Source organism: Lepidothrix coronata, unplaced genomic scaffold (assembly GCF_001604755.1).
Source record: "Lepidothrix coronata isolate B3197 unplaced genomic scaffold, Lepidothrix_coronata-1.0 Scaffold155, whole genome shotgun sequence".
NCBI lineage: Eukaryota > Metazoa > Chordata > Aves > Passeriformes > Pipridae > Lepidothrix > Lepidothrix coronata.
The window spans coordinates 404,354-417,270 of NW_016690335.1; the positions used below are offsets into that span (position 1 = coordinate 404,354).

The 12,917-nt window shown below is 37.1% G+C and overlaps 1 protein-coding gene across 4 annotated transcripts in view; it reads right to left on the reverse strand.

Annotated features, from left to right (window-relative positions):
• Positions 1 to 12,917, reverse strand: part of MYO16 (myosin XVI) — a 361,587-nt gene that overhangs the window by 252,358 nt on the left and 96,312 nt on the right. For all 4 annotated transcript variants that reach the window (XM_017828978.1, XM_017828980.1, XM_017828979.1 and 1 more), the window contains exon 2: positions 12,323 to 12,586. In XM_017828978.1, coding sequence (XP_017684467.1) covers positions 12,323 to 12,586 — 264 coding nt within the window. The remainder of the gene's footprint in view (positions 1 to 12,322; positions 12,587 to 12,917) is intronic.

Below are 12,917 nucleotides of genomic sequence, written 5' to 3' on the forward strand. Positions count from 1 at the left end.
CTAGTTGTCTCATTACTCTGCAAAATTCAGCATCATATTGGACTACAGACCTCCTGAGGTCCTCTCTAGCCTGACCAATCTTACAACTCTATGAATTCAACAGTATTGATGTCAACAACAGTTAGGAGCAAACAACATCACATCACCTGACAGAAGTTCTCAATTCTGACCAATACCAATGAATCCATGTCCATGTGGAGCCACAGCACAGGTCTGGGCTGCAGTGATGAGCTACCACTACAGAGCCTCAAGCTTCCCAAGTGATATACAATTCCACATATTCTCATTTGCTCATATGACACACCTGACATGTATCTGGTACATAAAGCTGATAATGCCAGGGAAAACCCCATGCTCCAAGTGCCTAAGTTACCAACAGAGATAGGGACTAAACCAGGAGAGCCTGCATGTATAGAACCAAAACCACATATACAGAGCGGGATAAAAAAAGGAATTCCCATGTGAAAATCAGTAGAAGTACATATATTTGGACTTTACATCTGCCTTTTTCTGTCCAACTTGTATAGTTCTAAATATTTGATCCATAGGATTTTTAGGGAAGGGCTTAAAGGCAAAAGAAGACCAACGTTCATCCTGTACAGGAACTGATAAGCCAGATGAGTTCAGATGGTTATTATTAAAAGGACTGGTAGTTGGTACCCTATTACAGGATGTCCCTTAGCAGACTAAGAAACAAAGCAGCAGTTCAAATTTCACACAGATACTTCCAGCTTTAAGAACACTTCAAGTAATATTTTCTATACTGTCAGTGGGTAAATGTGGAAGTCTAGAAAAAACTGCCACTGTATGTCAGCAATAGTTGTGACAGCTAAAATCTGGAGCACAGACCCTAGCACAAGGATTTAGTGCTTTAGCTGTCATGCTTGCCTTTTGAGTCTAAATGTAATCAAAACCCTAAACACTGGATGGTCTGAGAAATTACCGCCCATAACCATCTCATTGCCCTGTAAAATGACAGTGTGTGTACTGCTTCAAGGTATATACTGCATTGTACTAGAGAGTAATCAGAGAGAAACATAGTAAGAAAGCAGTATGTGGCTCCAGGCTGACTGTCTGAATTCTACCTTGAACCTTTTGCATATGCTTAAAATGCTTGTTTAAAGCCCGACATTCAGAAATATTGTGAATTTCACCTTAACTACTCACATTCCCACCTTCATTCTTAGATGCAATTTGCACAGAAACACAAGCTAAATTATCCATTCCCTTAGATTTATTGATTGTATTTTTGCAACCTTCAGTTCCTCCACTGTAATAGCCTATTACTATGATGGCTGCAATTAACAATAATCAAGAAGAATCAGTTGCCTTTACATTAGGCCATACAACTCATTTCTTTATATTATAGCTATAGAGTTTGTTCACTGTCAGCACAAATTGCAAAAGGTTTTAGCAGCTAAAAACCTTGCAGATCGAGTTAAGATGATACCTCTTGTACTGAAAAAAATAATCCTCCAAACTATGTCACGGAGAATAGAAAGATGACTGAAATAATAAGCAGTATATATACTTTGTGGATAGAATTTGTATTGAGGAAGAAAAACTAGGCAGTATATTAGCAAACCTGTTTATTTCTCACATGTATTTGTGTTTTTACTCGGAAAGATACTATGATTCAGACAGAAGGAAATAATCATAGAATATGGTGAGTTGGAAGGGACCTATCAGGATCATCAAGTCCGACTCTTGGCCGACTCCTGGCCCTGCACAGGACACTCCAAGAATCACACCATGTGCCTGAGAGCATTGTCCAAATGCTTTTTGAACTCAGACAGGCTTGGTGCTGAACATATGTTCTCAATCTGTCAGTTAATATGACAGTCATAAAATAAAGTCTTTATGTTGCAAGATCCCAAAATAAGGTCTTTTCCCAGTCTTATGCTTAAGTATTCCATTTTGTTTTATTTTATTTCTCCTGTGTAGCAATTTAAGAGTATACCCTGATGGAAAAAGGCTTTTAAAGTTGAATTGAAAAAATGAAAACATTTTTAAGGAATTATTAAAAGTGCAGTTTATTTTTTGCAAAGAACTGTATTATTGCTTTAAAGGTTTGGTTGTAAAAAAAAAGGAAAAAAGCCATGAAAGGTTATTTACTATTGATTACTGTAGTTTCCCAGCTTAATTTCCACCATAGAGCAATCTGTGATTTAAACGAAAACATTTTAAAGTAAGTGATATTGAAAGATGGATACAAAAAAGTTGCCCCTTTGTACTGAAATATTATTGGAAATCCATCTGAAGCATAATAATTATGCTGGAGAAGAAATCAACAGCCAATCACATAGAAAATTTTCTATTCTTGCTCTCTTTTTATCTCACAAGTATAGACTAGGGTCTTCTGCCATCATAGCAAATTTCTTTTTAATCAGTGTGACTTATAACAATATCCAGGGAATGTCAGCCGTACCTGCTACTCAGTGGATGCCATCTTTCACGGAGCAAATAGGTGTCTGATTGCTACCAATTTATAGCCTTGCATCCCACTGTGGATCCCCTTTGAAATGAATAGGAAGAATGCCAGGTGTCAATTTGTTGGTCGCTAATGGCTTAATGACCCTTGATTGGCATGACAGCGAATTTGTGACTGATTAGTCCTTGTGTCTCTTGATGCTTTTGGGTGCCAGAAAAATATTTTACTCTTAAGTGTAAAGGAAGGTCTTTGTGGAGAAAAACACCAGCATGGAAATATAAATGAGCTTGATAGATTTAAAATAATAATAATAAACAAAGAACAGATATGTGTCTATAAAGATTATCTGTTCAGACCAGATCACGCTGTTAAAAAGCTGGATTCTTGTTTAGGGGTAATGGTCTGCTAAATATTTTTTCTTGACATTTTAGTTTGTGAAAGCATTTTGAATAATATTCTGATCATGCAAAGTCACGAATAATTTACTTACTGACTTGTCCCACTGCCAAAAAGCTTTATATCATAGTTTACCAAAATAAATAGTTGAGAATGTTGAAAATATGTTAAAAAGTAAATAATTTTTTTTAAAATATGTGTGTTTTTACAAAGGTTCCCTCATAAATGCTATACTTTACACTTCTAATTGAATCAACATTTAAAACTAAGATTACTAGTTAACCAACGTGGATTTGTTTGGATATACAGGGTTAAAGTTCAAGAACGGAAAGCAAGCAATTCAGTGCCTACATTTTAGAAATCTGTGATTCAGACAAAAATCCAGGAGTTGAGTTTCCACAAGAAAAAGGCATGTTTTTCAGAGAGCAACGAATCCTTCAGGGTGAACTTTGAGACACCCAAAACCAACAAATAGGAATCACTAAGTTCAAACACATATCTCAAGTATTTATTCAGAGCTTAAGCATGTGAAACATGACTGCAAATAGTCTATAATATATTCCTGTTTCAAAACACAGCACCAGGGATGATGATAGCACTGAGGTTTTTGTACAACAGTTTACTATTCAGTCAACTTTCTGCAGTTACTATACTACAAACAAGACCATCTAGATTCCATTTGCTTCTCCGGCCCCTTCCCCAGGAGAAAGCCATGCCAGGCTGGACACTGCTTGGGATACTTGAGGTGTGAGGACAGCAGAGGAGAGAAGAGGCAGTGGGAGAGAGAAATGCACAGAATGGCTCTCAAAGCAACCCACAGGCACAACCTATGGGCTAGCAAAAATGGGGGGCTGACAGCTCCAATCTCAGCTTTGTGGAGAAAAGGAAGAAGGTATAACTGCACTTGAACATAAGACAGATAAATTGCATTTGGTGTGAATCCGCCTAGTCAGAGAGACCCAAAATAGAGGGAGGCTTTGTCTTTAGTTCCCTGCTTGGTACAGCAGAGGATAACTGTTCAAATCAAGGTAGTTCTGGGCAAGTGCACAGACAAAAACAGCAGCTGAAACAAACCAGGGAGATTTCCGGGCTAAGAGAAAAGTGGCCATGGAGCAGAGGCACTCCTGTGGTTAGACAGTCCACAGGCAGAACAAAAGGGCTAGATAAAACCTACAGCCTGGAGCTTATCCTTCACTTTTTTTACATGTCATACCTTTTTCTGTGAGTTTTACTTTTTCCAATTAAATAAGTGTTGTATATTAGGAATCACACATATTTTTATCAACAAGAAATAGTTTAATATCCAGTTCCCATATCAGCTTTACCAAATTACAAAAAATGTAAACACATGGACCAAAAGCACATATGGAATCCTGCAGGAATTCAAATGTATTCAAATTTTATCTCCCTGTGATTTTATGATTGCTTTTGAAATGGGCTGCTTTAATTACTTAACATCTGTTACCCAATAACTAAAGGCAGTGTGTTTCCCTGTGTCATAACAAAGAAGATGCCTTAAGTTGCTGAATTCAGCACACATGAAGCCAAACAAAGTTAACAACCACGCTGAACCTATAGGAAGATTTGTCCTCGTTTAAAATGTGTCTCTGCCTTCTGGGCCTTTGAAACACTTCTTTATCAATGGGTAGATTGAGGTGGTTATCTGATGCTTCATTTTCCTGTACACAGGGCTGATTAAATCACTAAGCAACATGTTGGACAGTCAGCTGTGTTAGTCTCTTCCAAAGTTACAGACATGAGTTCCCAGTCCACAATGCATGAATTTGTCTTGTGAATGCATTAATTTACAGTGTATACTTTTCTTTTTTTCCAAAAGCCCCAATTCAGCAAAATTTTTGTGTACTTCATGAATTTCATATGCTCTGAACTGTCTCCTGACTTCACTATTTAGTGTCTAGTGTTCATCTCTCTAAGGATTGGACAATAAATATTAAATGGTATAAATTATCATACATGTGTATTGTGATTTCCTGTACAATAGTTCATAGTAAATCAATATTTGCCAACAGTCACTTTTAGATTACTGTCTAATGTACAGTTTTCTCCTCTGATTCAAAGGAATCTAGATGTAAAATCCAAAATAGCTCTGTATGGGGAACCCTCCCTATTATTACATGCATAATGAATCTCATATACTTTCCCAGTAGAAAAAAAAAATAGATTTTAATGACATTTAGAGTGAGAGTAAATAGTAATCTGAAATTAAAATATATTAAATAATTATAGCATAATCCTGAAACAAAGCACTATAAAATCTGAGAAATCTATTTTGGTTTAAATTTTAAAAGGACTGAGCATGCTAAAGTAAGGAAATACAGAGAATGTAATCCCTCAAATACATTGTAGCTACCCAGTAGCTCTGTGTCCAATGTTTTTGACCATACTGTGTTTTAAATTCCTCAAACTGAGATTAGATTAAATTGATTTTTTTTGTCCCTCCTGAAGATGTCACTATGCAGCATCTTACTTATCAGTGTAATTTGTCTCATTTCCTATTAATATTAATTTTTTTAATTTGGGAGCTTTCTTTTGTCACGAAGGTTACATAAGCATACTAAACACGCTACAACTGTGTGTGTGTGTATAAATATCACATGCATTTAATATTTCTCATGTATTATTATTTATTATTATTATTCATAATAATTATGAATTATAATTTTAGCCCTGCCTCTTCAGAAGGCTGTAGCTGTGACAGACAGTACACAAAAGAAATGCTAATTAAAGTACCTCTGGGAGGAGAATGGAATGAAAGAAGGTGATATTAAATATTAATCATAGGAAACAAGGCAGTAAGATTTTTAAAGGTGGAAGCGAACAGTGGAGTGGGTTATTGTAATTTGAGAAAGCACAGAGGATTAATCCGAACTTTCATACAGAGATCCTTCTCTTTTCCAGCGTCACCTTCTTTTAACTCAAGATGTGCTTTTTTTGCCTAATTTAAGGAAACTCCAGCTATACGACAAAGGCTCAGCTTGAGAGATTTAATGCTACACCTGTTTCTCATCTCTTTCATAAATATTAAGCATAAAAATATTGTTTATAACTTTGTCTTTCTACAAATCTCTTCTATTACTGAAATTCTGTCTTTAGTAAAGATATTCATTTATCCTTCTGTCTCATCTAGTAGCAAGGATGCCTCTGAACTACTGATACACAAAAAAAGCAATCCTCATGCAAGGCTTTGAGGAATTTTTAAAGCAAGGCATTGTCACGCTCAGAGCCTTGCTTTCTAAGGACTCCACATGCAATAGGCAAAAATCAGGAAAGCTGCCTACAATCAGTTTGAGAAGAAGTATCATCAAACATCTAAAAAGGTAGACTGAAAGTCAGAATCCCAACAGGAGACAGGCTACCTGAATATATTCCCATTCTTCTTAATTATAAAAGTTTTTGCAATGAATAGTCTGTTACACATTCCCAGTGATCTTCATTCTTCAGCCCCTTCCTCCAGTTTCCTGCTGCCTGACAACAGGTGCACATAATGGAACCCTACCTTCACAAACCTGTCACTACTGCCCATGTCCTGGTTCTTCCAGCTTTTAAAAAAGACTGCTGGCAACAGTTAAACTTCACTAAGTTTGCCCCAACATGTTTGCCAGACACAGTTAGTACAACTCAGTGTTCTCCAGAACATTTTGTGTGTAACCAACCAAGATGTTTGTACTGAAAAAAGGACAGTAAAGCATAAGCAAGCCTAATGTAATAAGATGCAAAAATAAGAAGTCAGTTGGTAGATTTGGAAACAGTAAAGAAATAATAACAAGTCTGCTTTACTTCAGCTCAGTTTCAGCCTCAGTTTTCTATTTCACACTATTTTTATCCTTTTTTCTATGAATAGGAATGATCACTATAACATCTTTGACACATTCTCCTATTGAAAGCTGATGGTCAGCTCATCTGCCACCTTAGATTAAAGATAAATCCTTCTTCTGAATAGATTTTGGTTTCTCTTCCCCTGAGCCCTTTTTATAGCCCAAAGTTGTTAAGATGCAAATTACAGTTCAGCACCAGCCCCACCTTTATGCTCACTTACACACTCTGTTAATTAATTAAACTGAAATTTATCAAAACACTGTACATTATACAGTGCTCATTAAAATAACTAATAATACTAAAACCTTCCATTATATTGATTATTCCAACCCTCTCAAATATCATGATAATACCAATCTCACAATAATATCACATCTTTCTAATAGCTAGAGATACTGACATCATGGGAAGGGAAGCAAGACAGGATCCCTGTTTTTTTCCCTGCAGCTGCTCTGCAGCCAATATGCTGGGGCTAGGACCCAGTCCTGGGAGGCTTCCCCCGGAAGTGAATATTGCAGCAGAAGTAGGATATCGGTATGTTCTGCTCTATAAATCACCTTCTCCCGGCACCCCCTGGTGAGAGAAGAGAGATTAAGGCTGTCCCCAGCCACCCCATCTGAGCATCCTACTGAGAATAGGAAAAGGTCACACCGGCAGCCCTGCAGGGTTAAGAAGAAGCTCTGGTAGAGTTGAGGAGGGCTGAGTAAAACAGAGAGTCGGGGTCAACTTCAGGAAAGGACCAAGAATCCTTATTACAGACATTATGCTAACACACTGGTATTGCTGCTATTTAGAATCACAATGCTGCCACAGAATCAGCATATTGCCCATCAGAGGGATGAAATGGGCTTTAAATAGGTTTAGGGAATCTGCATTTCCCTTTTGTAATGCTGATTTTCACAGGAGTAACTCTTTTGCGGCAAGACCGAGTTTGATGGCTCTCTGGACTTTCTACCCTGAACTACCGTGACCAGCCAACAGGACAGACCTTGTAGTATATATCATGTTCACATTACAACTTCAGAATTTTTATAACAAAATACACTACATATAAATAATTTCTGACCGTCCTATATTTTCAATAATGCTGCAGGATGACCGAAAGAGTGGGCTACCGAATATACCAAAAGATGACAGAAACTAAAGTCAGTGCTTTAGCTTCCCTTTGTTGGATTTCAGGTACAGGACTGTCACAATCACTTTTAGCTACTATTTTCATTATAGCAAGCTTATCAGTTTATGCTCAAAAAATCACCTCTTTCAAAGCAGCTATTGTTTCCCATTGTTGTGAGTGCCAAGAACTCCATCATTGTTTCAGGAAGGATGCATATCCCTTATCCTCAAGAGGCCAAAATACCAAGATCCATTGAACTGCCTTGTATTTGAAGCAGAAACTCGGCCTGAGATTCACTCAGTTTATTTCCTGATTGCTCAGTTCATTTCCTAATTGCTTGTAAATGAGCCTCAGCTGATGTGCAGGCTCAGCAAATACCAGAGAATGCATATCAGAGAAGATCTGAGTCCACTAATGCAAGGTGGAGGTGCAAGCACGTCTGTTTCACAGTGGGGAAGAATGGGATGCAGAAGACGGTTTGGCTACATCTCCCACTTTGCAATACAATTATATGACTAGTATCAGCAGGACAAATGTCTTGCTGTCTGTTATTATTAGGGATTTAGCATCTCACAAGAAGAAAGCCATATAGGATTTAAGGGAAAATGAACTACAACTATTCCCTTGCTAGCAGTGGAGATGTACAAAATTAGTGTCAGAAAACAGATTCACTTATTCATCAGTTTCTGCTTCTATATATGTCATCACTGAGAATGATAGCTGCAATGTTCACTATTAGTAGTGTGGGTGAATGTAGCCCACCAACTGCACCAAAAACATTGATTTGAATGAGAGAAATTGCAGAAAGCTGCAAGGAGAAAGAGAAGGAGGATTCCCCTTCCATCTCCCTGGGTCAGATAAAATACTAAATAATAGTTAGGAATAATAAGTAAAAATATAATTAATAATTTAAAATGTCTACACAAAGAGCAAAGATACAATATTTCACTAGCTTTTAACTTTTTGAGAAATATAATGAACATATATTTAATTTCTGAATTTGAGACAAAGCAGATCACTGAGAAAAATTTCTAAAAGCCCATTCTAAAATTAATTTTAATGCAAACTCCTGATCGCACCTATTAGCAGGCAGTATCAACAATGCATTTTGTGCACAGTAGCAGCTGCTACAGTAATTGTCCGGAAGGTATATTACATTTTTCATTAATGACAAAGACAATGAATTTGTAAGAGTGAAATTCTGAACAGACTCGGGTGCGAAACGTCTCTGCACTAGACACATTATAAATTCATCTGTATTCATGGTATCTAATTTATCTCACCTACCAAACCAGACTACTACTCACCATTTCAAAATGTGCTGTCCAGTCTACATAGTTCATGATACAGAAGAAATGAACCCCTGGACTTCACTTGGGAAGATACTTCTATCCTGTTCTAATGTTGTGTCTTATTTCCACTTTCTATACTACGGTTTTTTGCATTTCCTTCACAGAGCTGTAAAACATCCCTCTTAACTGTCTTTTACACCTATAAAATGAGTGTTCTTTCTTGCTGAAAGTTGCATTCAAATCTGTTCGGACATGAACATTGTTGTATAACTCTCATAGTTCTTCATCTCCGTAGTGATCACTCTCTACAAATCCTCCTGGGTTTGTTGGTCTTCTGTGATCTTCATGCAAAGTATCCACATTTTCTACTTAATCAGTTTGTGTTAGTGACATAGTTTTTTATAATCAGGCCCCCAAACAAGTAAAACTTCTCCAGGATTCATCAAAAAACAGGATTCTGCTTAACAGTGTCAGAGGAGGGAAACAGTCAGACTTGGGAAGTGTTTCAATTTAAAGATGGAGGAAGCACATAGTTGTGGGTAAAGTGTGTGAAAGCCCAAGATTTGTAAACATTTCCTAAGTATATCTAAAAATTGAAGAAAATAGTCCCAGCTTCAATTCTCTGTTGAAAAACCTACTCCTTCATAATTCTGTTGTTCTATACACTCTTTCAAGGGTAAAACTAGAAGAAAACTGTATTTTAGCCCTGAGATATTCAGTTTTATTTTACAAAAACCCCACACCCTAAAAGCTGCGAAGCCTAGGGACTTATATACACTTTGAACCCAAGGGCCACAAAAACATTCACAGTTCCATCACAAAATTGACTCCATCTATGTGTATCCGGTTATTTAATTTAAAGTATCCAGACTGCACAGTCCTCTTCTTGGACACCACAGTCTGTCTGTACATCCCGAATGGCAGGATGAGGCTTATTCACAGCCAGATAAGTTACGGTATACCTTGAGTGGAATTCTCTCTTCAAAACCATTGCACTTCAAACTCACAAAATTAACTGCTCACAAGGAAAGGTGCTGCCTGATAGAAAGAATTTAATCGACTAAAGCTATTTGAGTACTGAATATGCTGTACCACACCTTTACACTTGCTATTAGATATCTCACTATTAACCAAATGTCCAGTTTGAAAATCATACTGTTTCTAAAACTAAAGACATTGGAACTGCATTAAAATACCCCGTTGAGTAAACAAAACTGAATTTTTGAAAATTTGCTAATTTCTCATCTTGATTGCTTTTCATATTTATTCCAAAATACAAAACATTCACATCAGCCCAGATCACATTAGGGGTCTGGGATAACAACTTATCTTCATATAGTAAAAGAGATTTTATTCTAAGTTATTACATTGTTATTACTAAATCATGTTAAGTACCTCTCTGCTACTTAATTGCACTGAATTACCTTTTAAAAAATGTTTATTCAATGCCCAGCTTTTCCAAAGAGAAGCATTTTAAAAATACTTATTACTGAATTTGCTTCTCTGTATTCAAACTGAGCATATTTCGCAATGCTGTTGATTCCTGAGCACACTGTGAAATATTACTAAATAGACAAGGAAAACAAGGGGTGACAAAAGCTCAACCTCCCCAGCTATACCTGTTTCAGTGGGATTACTTTAGGCTATGTCTAAAAAAAACCTCATTACTGTTTTTAAGAATTAGTTGTACTTCTAGACCACATCTTCCAGTCCAGTTTTCCCTGAAAGGAATCTACTTTACATGCTCCATAAAACAAGACCAAACACAGTAACTGGATGTGATGTTCTCTACAAAACCATAGATCTAATGTGAACAGAAATTCTAACGTACATATATTCACTAAAGAGTCATGGTTGGATGTTCCATTCAACACCATTGGTAGGAAAGCACTTTTCACGTCTATGAGTTTCAACTTTTGTTTTTAATTTTTTTTTAATTGGTTTACATGATAATAGTTCTTAATATAGCATTTTTCACCTCAAAGCAAACAGGCTCTGGAAACATTTATCTAAAAACACAACAGACAGGTACTTGCAGGTCCCCAAACTGCTTTAAGACAACAATCACAATTTTCATAGTCCTTGGAAAGTACCACAAATTCATGACAGCATTGTTACTGCTATTGGGTTATCTGCAGGCTATTTGCTTCTGGTGACCTATTTTATTTGTTTCAAGTGCAGGACACTATTACTGTTTTTCCCTCACCTTACTGTCCTCTGCCTGAGGTATCTTCCCTTTAAGCTCATGCTTCAGTCTCAGCAGTTGCTGAACTTCATATTCTGATTCAGGAGGCCTCAAGGCTAAGTATATGCAACATAAAAGACTGTTGATGCCCCCCCACCACTGCAATAAGCAAACTACATTTCTTCAGTGTATATGTCAAAAATAGCCTCAAGTATCCGACTTTTACAGAATGCTAGAAGTCATATCTGGTGTTCTGTTTGGTTTTTAGAGAACATTAGGAGCTACAGAAACACGGAGGAAGAATATTTTCACTTATCATCCCTGTACACACTAGGAGAGTGAAATGAAAGGTTGTGAATTTTATTTGTAACTTAGTTATAAATGATGCCCTGGGCACTCACTTGAAAAGAAGAGCTTTTTGACTGATTTCCTGTTAAGATCTAAACATGTAGGGCTACACCCCAGTGACAGTCAGAAGAAATGCACAAATAAATGAAGATTCAGGAGTGAACTCAATATGAGTCAGCAGTGCCCTGGGAGCCAGGAGGGCCAACCGTATCCTGGGGGACATCAGGCACAGCATTACCAGCTGGCCAAGGGAGGAGATGGCCCCACTCTTCTCTGCACTGGTGCGACCTCACCTTAAATATTGTGTGCAGTTTTGGGCACCACAATACAAGAAAGACATTAAGCTATTAGAGAGAACCTAATTTTCAAAGTAACTTGTGTTAAATTCTATAGCCATAGGTAGGTATATAAGAGGCCACACATAATCACAGAATCATAGTCCTTACTTGTTTTTAAATATATTAGTTTATACATATATTAACCTTAAAATAAATTAATTAGGTTTCTGAAGGTGTATTCTCTGCACCTTATTCATTTCAGTAACAAGCTACAATGTCGTATGCAATACATGCCTGCGTATTCTATTGAGGCAATCGCTTTATGATTACTATCATGTAAAATTGTATTTTACCTAAAGACAGGTGAGCAGAACAAGGGAGCTTTTCCTCTGAAACTTTTTCTGTACAAAAGAAGAAAAACACTTCAACATTACTACATACCTTCTTTATCATCGTGACGTATGATCGCATCCTGTATCATATCAGCAAGATTAAAACGAACTCGATGATTCTTTCCATGTTTCAGTTTTTTCACATAGCCCTCCCGTTTCTGGAAAGCTTTTTCTCGTTCATAATATGCCTTTATTTGGTCACAGCGCATCCGCTTCACCAGCCGCTGCCGCTGGCCAAGAGGGAGGGATTCCAGCAAGCACTGCTCAATTTCCATCTCATGGGTCCGAAAAACATTACATAGCTGGAAACAGCCTGTAAGAAATTGAAGGCAGACAAATCTAGATCATGCTTTCAAATGTGCCATGAAACCTCCACCAATTATTTTGTTGTTCTAACTATGTATAAGTCTACCATGTGAGCTCCACTTACTCAACCAATGCTGACTATAGAGAGAGCATATGTCATTGTCATTTACTTTTTGAAAACAACACATAATTAATCCCATTACATCACTGATGCATTTTTTTAAAAGCTACCTCAGTTTATGTGAACTGGTATGATGGAAGTCTTCCATCATCCCCATATCACCATTGGCCAATCAGAGCTCAAATCAGTCCAACAGTTTAGTTACCTAGGTAGCCTC